A 17,046-nucleotide genomic window follows, 5' to 3' on the forward strand; every position below is an offset into this window, starting at 1 on the left:
CAGTACAGATTAGAGGGGCATTATGTTTTTTAGACACTTTCTAGAGGAATTTGTAGGATTTTTTTTTTTTACACAACTTTATTCTTAGAGCACACAAGCAAATACATTGTGACACATCAGAAAGTAATTCAGTAAAATGCAAGACATTCTTTCTATAGATTTTTAAAACGAGCATTAAAGGAGCTGACACCAGGTCCACTCAGGAACAGTTCTGGAGCTTTCAATCACAATATCTTCCTCAGCAGATGGAGTTGCTGATGTCATTGTAGATGTTAAAAAAAAAACATTCTGAGCACTTTAAGGACTTCTCGTTGAATTAAAAATGAGTTTTGGCCTTATTCCGTGACTACGGGTCAACTCTATTTGTGAGGATGATCATGTGTTACAGCTACTGAGTGCAGGGCTGTAGCTACTGATGAGGACACAGCACAGCTGCTGTTTCAAAGGTCAAAAATGAATGTTCACTCTCAAATTAAAGAAGCTGATTAAAAAATATGTTGTCAGATGCTAAAACTGTAACTGCAGGCTATGTACAAAACTCCAGATTTAAAGAGTGTTGAGTTAAAGAATGAACCTGATATTCAGATATCACACACTTGAAGCTCTTAACATAGACTCAACACTCTCCCTTTCTTCTTTTTCCCTTTTCCTTCAAGGTTTCTCCAGCTGGATTTCCTCCTCTTCCTCCATAATGTTGCACACATCCTCGTACGGGCCATGTGCCTGGGAGCGTTCAATCTGGTCATATGTGGTGCAACAGTCGTCCAGATTTAGCCCCTGGTGTATGAGATAAGGAAGATGGAAATCAGGTAAACACACAAAAATCAATGAAACATATTCATGTCAAATTGATTAGTGGCACAAAATAACATGTTCATTCACATCTTTGTTCCTGTTTTCAGCAAAGTGACTTGAACAAGTATTTCTCATTTGTCTTTGACTCATTTAAAGTTCACCTGGTATATGTTTTCCTCTTCCTTCTTCACTTTCTTCTTCTCCAATTGATTTATTCTCTTTGACTGTGAGGGGGAAAACAGAAATTGGTAAAGCTGTGAAATGGCGCAACTTCCCAAGAAACACTATGAAAAATAACCACCTTATAGCTGTATGTGGTAGGAACAGTCAAAGTAGGGCTGACTTACAGATTGCAATAATTTCTGGTGTGTTGACATGAGTGAAAAGGCAATACCACTATTGAGAAATATTGGAAATTAACCATGGCTTCAACATCAATGCTATGGGTCAGAGGTAGTTGACAGATCAGTGTATGATAATGTACAGTCAGTCATAATAATTTGACCTGACCTGGCAGAGAAGGTTGGCAGAAGGCAGAATCACACACAGCAACAGTAAAATTCCCTCAGCTGTCAGGATCTTGTTTTTGGTGCTTTCGCTGAGGTTTATTGTCTTGTCCAGTGGTTCTAGGCATACAGACAGGGTTCAGAGGTGAAACAAACAACAGTTGTGCCTTTAGGTATTTGCATACAAGTCCTTTCTTGTTTTTGTAGCAAGTAAGAGTGTACATTTTAAAGTAGCTGGAGTCTATAAAAAAGAATCGGGCTAACTAACTAATTACTTAACAGACTTACTGAGAGATTTATTTAAATAAGATTGATTGTTTTGTTATATAACTGTACTATTGAGTATAAAGAACAGCGTCTAATATATAAAATACATGAATAAACAATTGATAGTATTGTTAGGTAAGGGTAATGGTGTGCTTGTAAACTAATACAAGTTATCTCACACATAATCCCCAGAAGAGTTTAGTGGTTGTTTTACATTTCTACATCTGCCATCTGTATTTAATGAGATTATGATGCAAAATGGTATTTCAGTGTGACAAATGCCTCCGCACATTAGCTTGATTGCAACTTGATGTAATCTTGGTGCTATTTAAAGTAAATGACTGGGCAGCAGACTGTAATGAGACCATACTGATGATGTAAAGATTAACTAAGCTGCAGTATGCATGGATGCTGCCACTCACACAGCTCTTAGATAGACTAATGTTAACAGGATATATGGCTTATGAGGTGTTAGCAGTGCTTAGAGGTCACTTGACTCCATCTCTCCATGTTAAACACACACACTCACACTAGCATTTCCAACTGGATTGCACTGCAATTAGGGCCCCTCCCACTACCACACACACATAAACACTCACTGTAGACCAGCAGGTAGGTGCCATGTGTGTGGAGCTCGACGTCACTGCCGTTTAGCCAACACTGGTACAGCCCACTGTCATTCAGACTGACTTGCTTTAAAGTTAGGATGCCACACGATTTGTCAACTGCCTTTGTGTTTCCTATGTGCACAGAGTCTGACAACTGCATGACAAGTGGTTCCAAGGTTGTGTTTTTATGTTGACCATGTCTGATCCAAGTAATTTGCACTGACTTCATTTTGTGGGTGTAGCAGCACTCCAGGACAGCTTTGCCAAAGAGCTCCACCTTCAAAGAGGGCCTGTCTGCCTCTAACATCACCTGACCCTGAGCGATAACCACTGTGGAGGAAGCAACAATTATTATCATGTTGTTTTGTGCGTTTATTATACATTTGTTCATTATTTGATTTTAACTCAGTATTTGTCAAATTATTTAATTATAAGCTCATGTATCATAATAACATAACCTGTATTTACAATGGACATATAAGGTGTTGAAGTTCAATAACAAGAGATAAAATTAGCTTTAAATGTACAGCATAATTAACCAAAATCAATAGAGCAAAAATGTAACATGATAGCACAGCCATCTGCTTTGACAGGAGATGTGGTTCACTGAAGCAGAACTCAAAAGAGCTAAATGTAAAAAAGAAAAGGTTATATAGAGTACATATGTATACTTAGCTTTAATGTACAGACATGTAGAAATTCCTATTTTCCACAAAACCCAGAAGATAAAACACAAATATAAACTGTTATATAGCATACATACTATATAATATGCATAGATATTATTGTATCTTAAAATATATTGATCTGACTCACCAACAATACTGCAGAGGAGAAAGTTTGTAACTGTCCCCATTGTGTTTACAAAAGGTTTAATCCAGAGATAAAAAAGACGACTAAAATAACGCAGATTAAATTCTTTAAACAACACTGTCGCAGTCCTCGCTGTTATTGTACTAACACACTGGTGTCTTGCTTTTCTCTCATCAGGATTTACGCTTGAATGAGTTTGGACCATCCCACATTTGCACAAGTTATATCTGCATGCATTTAGACAATATATTGTTAATTTCTTCATGAAGAATATTATGGTTATTCCATGAGTACAGAGATATTATACACTGTATTTAAAAGGAATATACAGATACAGGATATGGTTTATGAAATCAACATGCGTAGGATTCTAGTAGAATCCATCTAAATGCTGTGTTTATATGTACCCATAAAGAGTCAAACACAACTAACCTTGAACCCCAAACCATTAGGTCACAAGTTCTTTTAAAATATTTATTGGGTCATAACTATATAAAATGACAAAACAGAAATTTATTTCCCCAATTTATTTAAAAAATGAAGAATTAAAAAACAGAACGTACCACAATTTTCCTGAAGTATACGTCATTAAAGAGCCTTTTACACAATAAAAATCAAAAGCCAAATACACAGTATAGTTCTTGCATATTTGTTGTTTATAGATAGACAAGATGGCAGATGTGTGACAAGGAGCAGTGTCTTTTCTATACAGGGCACTAGGCTGAGTTGGTGGAGGGCTCAAATCCTATTGCTAAAAACAGAATCCTGGGATGATTTCTCAATGCTTATTAGTGATTGGGTCATTGTCTCTCACCCTCAAAGGTCAATTTCAGTCCTCCATGAAAGACAGCCCAACCAAAACAGTGATTGTGTTTGCAGACTTTAGAGCCCTTTATGAAGAAAACAACTTGATCATCAGAACAAGGCACCACTCTATAAATACATTTTCTACACATCTAGGTATTTGTATATAGAATGCATGAGGAAAAGCATCTGGAGGAGAGAGAGTGAGAAGTGCCTGTAGTAGTCGTTCAGCCAGAGAGTGAAGGCATCACTGTAAGCTGGTGTTAACTGGGTTTCACCTGCTGACCACTGCAGTTCGACAGTTAAAAATCCCTGGTTGAGATGATCTGAATGTATCCCATTGGTTAGCTGGATAGCCACAGTACAGAGTGGGTTTACGCTTGAACGTGCACACCAAAAAACAGGTACAATATTTGCATAAGTGTTAAATTCATTCATGCATAGACAAGTTACAGACAAGTCATGTCTCTCTCACCGTTATGGCCAAATGCATAGTACATAATTACAAAAGCTTGTTTGAAAAACAATGATAAAACAAAAACTGTAACAAAAACCTCCCCGACCCGTTTAAGTAAATCAAATGAAATACACAACATATGGTAAAACTGCAGTTGGAAAAGGTGATCATATGATCAAAATTGAGGGTGTTATCAAGAGTTGTATGTAGCTAATAAGCTTAATAAACACAAAGAGGGCAGCTAATTTATGCTTTCTCTACACCCCTATGTAAAATTTCTAAGAGAGATGGCAGTAATGTTTAAACACAAACTTATATAATTTAGCAACTTGTGACACTCGAATGACTAATGGAACCATAATTTGCATAATTTCATACTGAGGTTCAGTAGGGTCAAAGGGGGCGTTTGTTGTTGTGGCAACAACAATAAGAATGCATATCAAGAAGTAATCACGATTACAGTACTGGTGAGAGCGACGTTGGAATGAGACTGCAGTCTTCCTTCCTCAATTTTTCCTTTGTATCCTCATCTGGTTTCACGGTCTTGTTTCCTTGTCCTTTTTCTGCTGCTGGAGCAGGTCCAATGTGTTCAATTTAGCACCAGAGGTGTTAACAGTCCTCTATCCAGGTCAGAACAGTACAGCTTGTGGCAGTCACTTCGGCTTTTACACGTACACTTATTGACCCAAACAGACTCTGAAGTCACTGAAGTGTATGCAAGAAATCACAGATCTACAGATTGTGTTTGGGTTTGGTCATAAGGCTAGGGCAGTCTGTCAATCTTCGTCTCGGTATTTACTTTTTTTTTCATTTTTTAAATCAAAAAACAGGTATTTCTATTGACAACCAATGCTTAATTCTTCTATGTGCTTTTGAAATCCCTTCACTTATGTTGTCACATGTTGGAGTTTGGAGAGAGGAAAAGCAGCTACTGACTGCAGGAGCTGTGCTGCTGAGCCATCACTCCTGCATCAGCATTAAGTGACATGCTACTATACAGATGAAGCGTGTCATTAAGAAAATTACAGCTCGTATGAGGATCTAACGGTGCTTTGTTATGTCTTTGGTCCTGTGTGCACAGCCACAGTTATGCCACTACTCAGAAATTATATCATCATAATTATAATTACAATCAACTGCTGAATAAAGTACACAGATAGATCTCAATTTTGATACAAATATTGCTACCCGGGAAGAATAGAATATTTTACTAACATGTGAATCTAATGTCATATAGTACAATTTATAACCCTATCTGGTGACATTGCAGAAATGAAGCTGGCACTGAACGACCTTTGTGAACACTTCTGTAGCACTGGGCTCTCAGTGTTTGTAGGTGTGTATGTGTGTGTGTCTACATTTTTCTTCAGTACAGCGACCACAAATCCTAATCATGTTTTCTACACATTTTCTCATGACTGTCTAGTTCAAGCTGGCTTCAAATAAACCAAAGCAACAACCTCTCAAGTCACTCCCCAACCCTACATCTCTCTTCTTCACTCTCTATAACTTGATCTTTGTTACACATTCTAGGTTTGCCTTCTCATGTTTTGTTTGTTCTCTAAAACATTGCTCTCTCTCTTCTCAGCCCAGTGCTGTAGCAGTTTCACTCAGGTGAGGCAACTCACTGACCCAACAGAACTCAAAGGAATAAATAAAAGCAGTAAATACAAACAAGTCTCCATTATTAACAGCATGATTACCTATAGTGCCATTATTTATAATTGTTTCTATGTGACCTAGTAAAAGTATGAACCCTCCAAACAAGCACATCCTTAATTAAAAACTTTGTAACACACATACACACACTTTCTTGCATGCAATCCTTTCAATAATGAGGGTTGCCTACGTGAAGTCCAACTGTTCAATAACTGTACTGATTAGAGAGTAAATGTGATAAATCTTGCAAAAAACAATGTGAGTTCAACTTGTTTTGATTAGAAAAAAGTGCATCTCTGTGGTACTTTGGCATAGACTAGAAATAACGTTATATATCAGCAGTAGTATCTCAATATATCTTTAAACGCTACATTGGCCCCTTAAGGCTTCTACCTTGTTATAGCTAACTTGGCAGGCAAACATATCTCCTTTACCATACATCTGCTATTGGCAATAATGTCAGTTGTTTTTTAGCGTGCATGGTGTGCGTATGTGTGTTACAGCAGATTGCAATCACTACATTTTGTAAGGCAGTATCTCTCTCACTGCAAAATATTGCTTCAATTTTTGGCACCTCTCTGCAAAAACAACATCCCACTCAAAAGTAGGATGTCCTGGGTTTTTTTCTTTGTATACCTCGCACACAAACAGACATACATACACATGCACACACGTCCCATGTTCCATCACTGAACCACTGCACTGTGCATAAAGCCATCTAATGCAGCAAGGGTCCAGGCATGACTTATGAGTTTAGGAATTTCCAGGGAAGCCTCTGAAAGTCACTCTTGGACTCCAAACCAGCACCAGTAAAAATCTAAACAGAAGAAAAGACAAGAGAAAATTTGAATTTATCAGCATTCAACATGTAAAGATAATGAGATTGATGATGATGATGATGTGACAGGCATTTCCCCCTCAGTTTTCAAAATCCTATTTTTATCTGTCTTTCTCTCTCACTTTTACAGTTTCAGTTTGATTTAGTCACTAAAATCTCTCTAAACCGTGTCCTCTGACTTTACAACCGCAAAAATGCAGATGAGACTATAAAAATGTTGATTCGCTTATCAGAGTTCCTTCAGTTGTTACAGCTGCAGGTGTTTTGGAGACCTTTTTGCCCTGAGCTTCACCACTCAGGCTACATACAAGCTGCTGTATCTTATTTATGGAGGTTGTTTAGGTTGTATGCAGTTTATTTCACCATTTTTATCTTATTTTATTGTTGGGTATTTTATTCTATTTCATTCTCTGAACTTTTAGTGGTCTGATTTTATCTCATTTGTAGTGCTCAATTGTTTTAACTTGATTTCCTCATGTAAAGCACTTTCTAACTCTGTTTTGAAAAGTGCTTTAGAAATTAAGTTTATTATAATATTATTATTATTATGGAAAAACTGATAACCAATGTCGTAATAATATTTTTTTATTTGCTAGATTTATCACATTTTGTTGCTGAAAAACATCTTGTGTCTCCCCACTTCTGAAACTAAACCTATGCCCTTGATGAATGATGATACTTAATCAGATACTTAAACTTAAATTGTACTTGAGCGTCACTTTAAATATCTAGTTCAGTGTTCTCACCTAGTGGCCAGCAGGTGGCGTGGTGGAGTCTTATTGGAAGTTACCCCCCCCCAGTGAGAACTTGGAAAGGACCCCCTGCAGCCTGTGGTGCTCCTCTTCTACAGTCTGCAACACACAAAATCAATATCACCTTAGGAACCGAGGACAGACACTCGCTTCCACACACACACACACACACACACACACACACACACACACACTTCAAACTCCTCCTTTTAACATCCTCTCTTCGTCTCCCTCGCTGCTTCTCTGACACATCCCATTGCAAGTGCTGGACATAATAGCCATTTTCTGAGAAGTCCAATTTCACAAGGCAATTTTCAGCCAAGCAATAACAGCAGTGGTTAAATGGTTTTCTATTCTCTAGTTTCTCTTTTGTGCCATTTTGGCCCCATTTGTCCAAAGTATACCACAGCTCGCTCCTTACTTAAGTTATCCGCAGTGAAATCCTTGATGCCCAACTGTGTGTCTCTTTCCAGTCGGCTCCCATCTTTTGTTATGTCTCTCATCTTTATCTGGCCCCGTCATACTACCTGCTCACAGTTTTTCTCTATATTCTCATCTATCTATCTCTCTCTCTCTCTCTCTCTCTGTTCACCTCACCTGTAGTCTCTTTAGATGTTTCTGCAGACTGTGGAGCCTCCGGCACACTTCCTCCATCCTCTCCTGGGAGAGCACCAGGGGCGCACTGATGCTCCTCTCCTCCTCTCTATTTGTCCCTGCACCTTCTTTTTCACAAGGATTATCATTCTCCTCCTCCGCTCCCTTGTCTGTGGACTGGCTTTCTTCTGTGGATGGAAAAACTCAATTTAGATGTGTCATGAGTCAGTTTTGTTTTGAATTACAGTAAATTCTGACCAGAAAACTGATATTTAACACTAGTAAAACCTTGGATTGTAACGCTTCCTGGTCATAATGTAACTCCTAAAATTGTTGAATTTCGCTGTACCACACTGCTGGCTCTAGCTTCATATTTATTTTACAGAAACGAAAGTGGTGTCAATCTTCTCATCTACCTCTCTGCAAGAAATTGAATGAGTGCATTTTTGAAAATGTCTAACTATTCCTTTACAAAAACACAAAAGCCTACCTGTTGACTGACAGCTATCCATTTCTTGACTGGGCCTCTCCGATTGCTCCTCTCCGTTTTCTTCATCAGGCTGCGAGTCTTCCGATAGACTGATGCTGCCGACCAACAGCCTTTTCAGCGAAATGACTAAGACAGGAGACAGTTTCAGTGGTTTCGTTAGGACAGGCAACTATGAAAGAAAGACAATTCTATAAAATTCATCTATAGAGATACAAGGAAGACCCTTATTCACCTTCATCCAGAGCACTGTTGGCCACCTTCTCCTGATCACTGTTGGAGTGGCCTATCAAATCGAAGCCTTTGTCTGACAGGAAATCAATCAGCCTGTGCCTGGGGTCTGAAGATTTGTCATCTGTCAAGCTGTCTTTATCTCGATCTACAGACAGACAAGGCTTAACTTTGGCTTGAGCTTTCAGAAATGTGTAACATTAACAAATCTGTACTATTTATTAAGTGTTTAGCTGATAAAGCACTGCAGTCTCACCACTTTTCAATCCTCCATTCTCATTCGGGCTCAAAGGGGCAGTCAGCCTGACAGAGAGAAAATGACAAAAGAAATTAGATATTTTGAGATGGGTGAACTTTGTCAGGCGATGAATATATCTTGCTCTTTGAACAGACAAGAAAGCACACACACATACACACACACAGACTTTGACACGTACGTGGTGGGACTGAAGGGAGCTCCTCCACCTCCAGGAGGCAGCGTCAACCTCATGGGTGCTCCACTCTTCTTCAGATCATCCACTGCTGATTTTATCACATCAGTCCAGCTGTGAACACAGACACAAATCAGAAGTCATCCTATGATTTACCTTCTGATAACAAACATGATTAGTCTGTGTATTTCTCTCTGACACTTACATTTTCCTCTCTCCAACAGACTGAGCCACCAGTTCATAGATCTGAGCACCGCTGTCCCAGGTAAATATCACATAGAAGGCCTTTCGATCTGACAGAACAGGAAAAAACAGCAATTGAAAGGTTGAATGATATTGATCTCACAATGGAAGTGACTGTATTTGTCTGTGAAACCACTGTGGGCTGCTAACCTGTGGCCACCTCCCGTAGGAAGACTGAGTCCAGCTTGATAATGGGGCTCAGCATCTGCTTGCCTTCCTGCACAGCGATGTTACTCTTGCTCTGGCATTTGAGGACCATTTTGTCGTCCTGCCTCTGTAGGAGCACCAGCAGGTCCCCAAGCAACACACACTGCACCTCTGAGAGACAAGGAGGAGAAGGGGTGGGACAGTGAAGTGGAAAAGATAGCAAAAGGACAGGGAGGAAGAGACAGAGGAGAGGGAGATAGAAAGGTTCTCCACTATCTGTTTTCTCAATTCCTCATAGGTAATTTTTTATGCGTATGGCTTCATTACTGTTTTGTTTTTTTTAGATATTTATATGTATTTATTATATTATTATACCAATTCCACTTATAGTTTATAAAGCTTATGGCCTTCATTATTCTTAGTTTTGTGATAAACAGCAGTTTTTCTTTCTTCTCCTATCTATTGTGTGTGTATCTGTTGATCCAGGCAGTGAAGTGCTGCATACAATTGCCCATATAGGAATAAATAAAGTTGAACTGAATTCAATTGAGATAAGGTTATTGTATTGAAATGGATGTAAAAAAGGAAGTCAAGGGGCCAATGAGATCTCAAAAAAGCACCTCCACTGCAGCTGGGTTTCCTTTTATAGCAAACTTTAATCTATAAATCTGAAAGCGGGGAATGAAAACAGAAAAATAACCCTGCATTTGCCTTCTGGAAACAGATAAAGGGCAATCTAAGGGTATTTTATCAGATAAATATAATAAATATTAAAGTGAGCTTGGCATGACTGGCCTAATAAACTGTTTGATTTTAATGAATGACTGCTGAAAAATGGTTCAGCAAATCTTTAAATGTCTACGAGATGTTTGTCCTTGTTCCAGAACAAGTAGGGTACTGATAATCCCAGGCAGTCTGCATGCATGTAATGTACATGATGTGGAAATTATCTGAAAGCACTCAACACATAATGAAATAGGACACAAAACACAGAAGACTTGAAGTGCGATTAATACTATTTTACTTACACATACACACAACCATATATTTACCAATTGCCTTCTCCTTTGTGACTCTCCAGGTAAGAGGGCCTTCATAAAGCATCCTCTTCTGAGTCAGGTCGATGTTCTAGAAAAGACAGAGGGAGAATAATGAGAACATTTCTTGCAATAAAAATCTCAAAGAACTAAGATCTGTAAAGTGCAACCGTGTGTGCAAACAAACTTTGTTTAAAGAACTTTACCTTATATTCAGTATAAAGCTCATTACTGGGTTTGAGCCCTGATGTGTCCAATCTACGCTGGTAGTCCTTCAGATTCTGGGAACAGAGAGAAAGGTTAGGGGGTCAGACAGAGGACAGACAGCACAGCTCTGAAGTAGAAGTAGTCTAACAAGCAGAGACCTTCAGAGGTCTCAAAATGAATTTACTAGACTCCAATTGGTGCTCAATCACTACATAACAGTGTGTTGAGTGATGGATTGTGTGTTTCTCACCAATAGGTTCTCCATTAGTTTGACCTCGTCATTGACATGGTTGAGGATCTTTCTGCAGCACTCTGCGCTCTGCTGGATCCTCTCCTTCTCTGTCGGGTCCTCTGTGGAGAGACAGAAAACACAGAGTTGAGGAAAACACAGCTTTCACAGCAGAGCCCAAAGAAAAGTCATAAATCATGGGTGTACACAAAAATCTGGGACGAACAGCAATGGATTGTTTAAAAGTTTTGCTGGTGTGCTTAAGTTAGTTGTACAAATATTGTCCACATTTATCCTGTGTTCTGATATAGATAGCACATATGGTTTAAAACATTGGCATAATAATCTTCTGCATTTTTACACATAATTTACACATTTACCCAAACACATAGATCCTCATATGGCTGTCATAAAACACACAAGCCCAAAATCCATATAACAACAGACATGAAGTAATTAGTGGATGATCTTCTGTCACCTCTGTAAAAATTTCAACAATTTCCATTCCACCCTTTTTTTTATACAACCCCAGATATATAGGAAATATAGGGCAATATGATGATATATACCATGAACGATATCATTTATACTGTGGTTTATATCCCTTTAATATCTGTGGACGTATTAGACCGCTGTGGGCAATGTTGCAAATTGATGAGCAGGACTGCTTTAAGGTAATATTAGATTTAGATTTTTATATGATTTTTGCATAAGTAATGATGAATAATAATGAAGTGCCTTGATTGGTAAAGTATTTAATTTGCTGAAATAATATATAAAACATTTTCCCGTCTGCTTATTTTATCCATTAACAATTAGCCATTAGATTTTCCCAAAAAATTATTATATCACAATACACAATATATCAATACCGTGATATAAAATCAAATGACAGAACACGATAGATGATTTTGCCCACCCCCTATACATTTTAGCAATAATTAAGTTACCTGTGTTCAGTAAAAACATATGGTCTCATAAATATGTTTACAATTATGCCAGGAGCATACTGACTCCCTGACACCCACCCACACACACACACCCACCCACCCCTACACACCCACACACACACCTGTACTTTTGGCAATATTCTCCAGCAGCAACGGATATTTGGTCAGTCTCTGCATCTCTATGGGAATGATGTCCTTGAGCTGCAGCCTGCGGCACTGGGGCTTACTCTCTGCCTCCTGGGATTAAAACACACGCACACACACACACACACACGTATAAAGTCAGAATGAGAGCACATGTATGTGACAACTTATGTGACTTCTTGCATGTCCATGCATCTGTGAGTGCATCCATGTGTATCTTTCTCTTAAATCTTTAAGAGTTTCATTTTGAGTCAGTTTATTTGTGTGTATGGTACCAGTATGAAGGTGTTGAAGCGTTGCTCTCTCTTCTGCCTGCTCTTGATCTGCTCCAAGGCCCACGTCTGGTGACTGCAGAAACGGGCTGTCAATTTCTGGAACCACTCCCCCTCTGTACCTCCAAACTAGAACACACCCACACCCACACACACATGCACAAAATGACACTGTGTTGTGCTAGCCAGAAGTAAAGAATGAGAGGAATAAAGAGATGGGCAGATGGAGAAAGAGCTGGAAAAGGTACAGAGTAAAGACAGACAACTACTATAATGTAGTGTAGCTGTTATAGCCAATATTTTACTTTCATAGATAAATAGCTTTCAGGATTTGTTAAACTAACAAAATCAGATTTACTGCCAAATTATGTTGAATTTAATTGTCAGCACATATCAGTTGAAAGCAACACGAATATTGGGAGAAAAGAGAAAAAGGATGATATAAAGAGAAAGATTATGATTACTCACTCTGTTGAGCACTGTGGTGCTGATGGATTTGACTATGAAGTTGTCATCCAAACGCAGTTTCTTCAGGTTCTCGTAGAAATTATCTGGATTCACAGCCAGAGACAAACAAAGAAACAATTTAATTTTAAAATACAGTAAGCAACTCTTCTTTATACAACAGTCACCAAACAAGTGCTGAAACACCGTTCTCTGTCATGGGCAATTTAAAAAAAGGATAGTTTTTGTGAGTGATGTAATTGTTTTTGATTTCTGTATTTCTTATCTGTGCATCCAGTTATATCCTGTTCAAATAGACAGGTTGTACATGCAGTTACTTTTATCTCTGGCAACAAATACACAATAAGCAGCTTCACACTATTTGTCCGAATGCATTTCAGAGTACAAATTTAGATTCACTGGATATCGGTTTGCTTGTTGTGTGGAAGGAGAGCATTAGCTTCCCAGATCATGTGTCTGACTCTGGGAGGATACGAACACAAGTAAGAAAAGGCCTCTTTGCAGCAGCACTCACAGTGCATTTCAATGATCTCATCCAGGTTTGGGAAGATGGCGGACAGCTCAGTGGAGGTCAGGAGCTCCTTTTTCTCTAAAGGCTTGGAGAAGATCATCTGAAGGACACTTAGCATCCGCACATGCGCATGCTCAGTTGCAAACAACTCTGAGAGGGGAGAGGGAGTAGACACGGCATAAGAGATGCTAAAAATATCTTCAAAAGGGACAGCCTAATACTGCATTTTATCTGCACATCTGTTTCCTTCTCATCATATGTTGCTTCATCTCTCTTCTCCTTACCATTGATGACCTCCTGCCTCTTGGTCTCCTTCTTGCTGAGACTGGACAGGCCTTCATGGGAGGCCTGCTCCCTCCAGTTGGGCGGGTCCTGCTCAAACTCCAGGAAGCGTGGCTCCATTTCCTCCAGCTGTGGGGAAGGGCTGGGGGGGGAGTGGCCAGATCCTTCAGAAAATAAAACTGGTCCATCGAAACTGAGGAACACAAGAAGTGGGAGAACGATTAATTTGACTGGTTACTACAATGTAATTCAAATATGACCCAGGCGGCTGTCAGGTGATGTGACACATAGGCCTGTCACGATAATAACGTTATCGACTTATCGTAAGACATATGGACATGACCTCGACCATTTTTGCTGACCTCGATATTGCCCGTTGTGTTTACATGCATGTTTGTTTACATTAGAATGTCACCAGCATTTTAGCCAACATGATGCCAGAATAAAAAGCAGGGTTTTCCCTACATTACAAGACTTGGGGCGCAGCGCTTAAGCGTTTTTTCACAGCGCCTAGCTGAATGAACATAAAAAACTATGCTGAGACACGTTTTGCTGTCATTTCTGGTCACGCTGCTTCTGTCCTCTCGTTGTCTGCTCTATGAGTGGAGTTTTACCGTGGGCGGGGCTCGGGTAGCTCCTCCACACACACACACACACACACACACACACAGTTGCCAACTTGGCAACTTTCTCTCTAGATTTAGTGACCTTTCAGACCCTCTTAGCTTTTCTAAAAAGCGACTTGCGACAAATTTAGTGACTTATTCAGACTATTATGGAAAAGGCGTGAATTATGTTCATTCCCATGCATGCTGCTCAGAGTAATCGCAGACCTCGGCTCATTTGCCAACGGTGCCGGGGTCTTAGCTCTCCTTCTCCTCTTGCTCGGTATGCAGACAATCAGTAGGTGTGGTGTGTGTGGGGCAGGCAGGTTTGAGCTTCTCTCACCCCTTCTCTCCGGCTCTCTGGATTAGAGTGTTCCTATAGCTTGTAAATATGTAAATAGTTTGTTTGATCTTATAAATATTTAAATTGTTTGTTTGATCTTCTCCCCCCCTTGTTAGATTTTTAGTGAGTTTGTGATCATTTGGCTAAAAATTTCTCTATCTACCTTATCTCTCCCTTGCTGCAACAAACACAACCCCTATGTTTTATGCAAACGAATGCCCTTAAAATGACAATAATATTGTTTATCGTAATTATTGCTGGTACAATATATCGTCCAACAAAAGTAGTTATCGTGACAGGCCTAGTGACACACACTCTGGTGGCACTAATGGAGGTTGTTGGTTGTGGAACAACAGAAGCTGTGAACAGCTGGTTGTATTTATAAATGTACACCGGGGATGTCTTAACATTAGATAATGGAAGGATGTTAAATAGCTAGCCTGAGTATCTAAAAGATAAGCTATCTATCAATGTCCTGTTGTTATTCATGTAGCTTAGCTACAGTATCAAGTACAGCCTCAAATTAATAGCAGCTAGTAGTTAAAATTAAAATTAAGATTGTTTTGCAAAATCAGCCAGCTGACTACCTATTGATAGCTTACAATGACAATTAACAGTAAAGATTTAGGTTAAATCAAACTGGAGCTTTTCAACTACAACTTAAAAGCGCTTCAGTTTTAAAACTCTGAATAAAATAGGAAAGCACAACAGGCAGTTTTCTGTTACACAGTAACCATCATATGATGGACTTAAAATAGTATTAATGAATTAACTCTAATCCACACAATGTTCTACCACTCTTGGGCTTTATTTGCACAATGCCTCTCTCCACTGGACCTCCATGATGACAGTAGCCGTCATTATAAGGATTGCTCAAGGAAAAATACAGAGAAATGTATTGAAATCTTTGAATGAACTTGACATCTGTTGGCTTACTTGAGAATCCTTTACTGTTTCAAGACATTCCCTTCTGAGTCCAGACAAAGTACAACTGACTGTGTTTTGGATTTATAGTGATCTAACAGCAAACTAACCCTTATTAAAGGGCTGGCAACTGATGCTTAACCAATGGTCAACACTGACTTAACTCAATAATCATTCCCCTAAAGAGCTAAATGTCTGACCTTTCACTAAAAATTAGTGCTGTTTAACTGTTACTCACTCCCTGTCGATCACAGCACAGATCAACCATTACATGTCTGACAGTCAATAATGAGTCAGTAAACCTGTCAGTCAGATTGAATCACTTAGTTTGTGTCTACAGGAGACAAAAATAATTTGCTTACACAAATACTAACAAATATACTTTCAAAGTGATCTACCTAATACTTCTGAATGCCAGGTAGGTTTGATCCATCAATATTCTCATTATTACAAATAATTTAGTTAACTGCTTTCTGATTATTTCAGGACTGCTGCACTCATCTTGTTTTATCTGTCAGTGTTTGACAGCCTGTCTGTCCCTGCTGTGCACCTCTCCAATCAGAGAGGCATTAAGAGGGGTTTTTGTCCATCTTACGGATGGAGGTGCTGGGGGGTGAGTGGGGCAGGTGTTATCGGGGTAGATGGAGGCTGGAGGTCCACATCACTACGGGAGCGACACTGTTTGGCCCGGGATGAGCCACGGCGCCGAGAGGAGTGCCGGTCCACGCGGGCACTCTCGCTACGCGTCACTTTCCTACTGTAGGGAGGGAAGGTGGGAGAGGATGGGGGAGGGATGAGAAAATATAGGGACGGAATAGAGGGGAGGAGGAATTGGAATAGAAAAAGAAGGTGGGAACAAATGTAAGAAAGACAGGTGGATAAGAAAAAAGGAAAATAGGCCACAGGGAGAAGGAGGAAATAGAGAGATGCCACAGAATGCAAAGAAGAGTACCAAAAAGTAGTGAAAATAACAAAAGTCATATGCAGTCAGTGTGCACAGACATTGGTGTTAATTATGAGGGTAAAGAGGAGGATAAATGATTTAAAGGTACAGCAGTACAGGATTTATACAAAAAAGGGGAGTTGTTCAAAAAGGAAAAAGATCACACCAACAAAAGATGGAGAAAGTGAGAAAATTAGTGACTGTGCAAAGTGAATATGCATGACATTTGACATGCATGTACTGGTTAGACAATGAAACGTATGGAGTGTACTTCATATACTGTAGACATGACAACAACACTTTTACATTTCCTTATGAGTTACTGGGATCCAACTAATGAGAAACACTATGTTAAGAAAGTAGCCATGCATTGCTTCTACATAATGTCTGTTTTCAATTTTCAGTTAGGCAACTGTAATGGTCATTTATGTCAACAGTTCTCCAAATCCTCACAACGTGCATTCACATCCACTAAAAATAATCCAACTGATCTCAACAATTA

The 17,046-nt window shown here is 39.2% G+C and overlaps 2 protein-coding genes across 10 annotated transcripts in view; both read right to left on the reverse strand.

Annotated features, from left to right (window-relative positions):
* Nucleotides 1-58: 58 nt before the first annotated feature.
* On the reverse strand, nucleotides 59-3,411 carry cd79a (CD79a molecule, immunoglobulin-associated alpha). The gene is made up of 5 exons (XM_044208785.1): nucleotides 2,993-3,411; nucleotides 2,168-2,506; nucleotides 1,306-1,421; nucleotides 957-1,019; nucleotides 59-777 (listed from the first exon to the last, which is right to left on the reverse strand). The coding sequence occupies exons 1-5, from the start codon at nucleotides 3,252-3,254 to the stop codon at nucleotides 652-654; spliced, it is 906 nt and encodes a 301-aa protein (XP_044064720.1). The 5' UTR covers nucleotides 3,255-3,411; the 3' UTR covers nucleotides 59-651.
* Nucleotides 3,412-3,501: 90 nt separating this feature from the next.
* Nucleotides 3,502-17,046, reverse strand: part of arhgef1b (Rho guanine nucleotide exchange factor (GEF) 1b) — a 42,347-nt gene continuing 28,802 nt past the window's right edge. For 8 of the 9 annotated variants that reach the window (XM_044208777.1, XM_044208776.1, XM_044208770.1 and 5 more), the window contains 18 exons: nucleotides 16,197-16,358; nucleotides 13,732-13,922; nucleotides 13,451-13,597; nucleotides 12,940-13,022; nucleotides 12,475-12,600; nucleotides 12,178-12,292; nucleotides 11,127-11,227; nucleotides 10,876-10,950; nucleotides 10,685-10,760; nucleotides 9,636-9,803; nucleotides 9,448-9,535; nucleotides 9,249-9,356; nucleotides 9,068-9,114; nucleotides 8,816-8,959; nucleotides 8,584-8,709; nucleotides 8,097-8,281; nucleotides 7,494-7,598; nucleotides 3,502-6,726 (listed from right to left, as the gene is read on the reverse strand). In XM_044208777.1, coding sequence (XP_044064712.1) covers nucleotides 7,524-7,598; nucleotides 8,097-8,281; nucleotides 8,584-8,709; nucleotides 8,816-8,959; nucleotides 9,068-9,114; nucleotides 9,249-9,356; nucleotides 9,448-9,535; nucleotides 9,636-9,803; nucleotides 10,685-10,760; nucleotides 10,876-10,950; nucleotides 11,127-11,227; nucleotides 12,178-12,292; nucleotides 12,475-12,600; nucleotides 12,940-13,022; nucleotides 13,451-13,597; nucleotides 13,732-13,922; nucleotides 16,197-16,358 — 2,017 coding nt within the window. In that variant the 3' untranslated portion in view covers nucleotides 3,502-6,726; nucleotides 7,494-7,523. The remainder of the gene's footprint in view (nucleotides 6,727-7,493; nucleotides 7,599-8,096; nucleotides 8,282-8,583; nucleotides 8,710-8,815; nucleotides 8,960-9,067; nucleotides 9,115-9,248; nucleotides 9,357-9,447; nucleotides 9,536-9,635; nucleotides 9,804-10,684; nucleotides 10,761-10,875; nucleotides 10,951-11,126; nucleotides 11,228-12,177; nucleotides 12,293-12,474; nucleotides 12,601-12,939; nucleotides 13,023-13,450; nucleotides 13,598-13,731; nucleotides 13,923-16,196; nucleotides 16,359-17,046) is intronic. The other variant, XM_044208778.1, reaches the window with a different exon arrangement.

This window comes from Siniperca chuatsi, linkage group LG9, assembly GCF_020085105.1.
Source record: "Siniperca chuatsi isolate FFG_IHB_CAS linkage group LG9, ASM2008510v1, whole genome shotgun sequence".
Lineage (NCBI taxonomy): Eukaryota > Metazoa > Chordata > Actinopteri > Centrarchiformes > Sinipercidae > Siniperca > Siniperca chuatsi.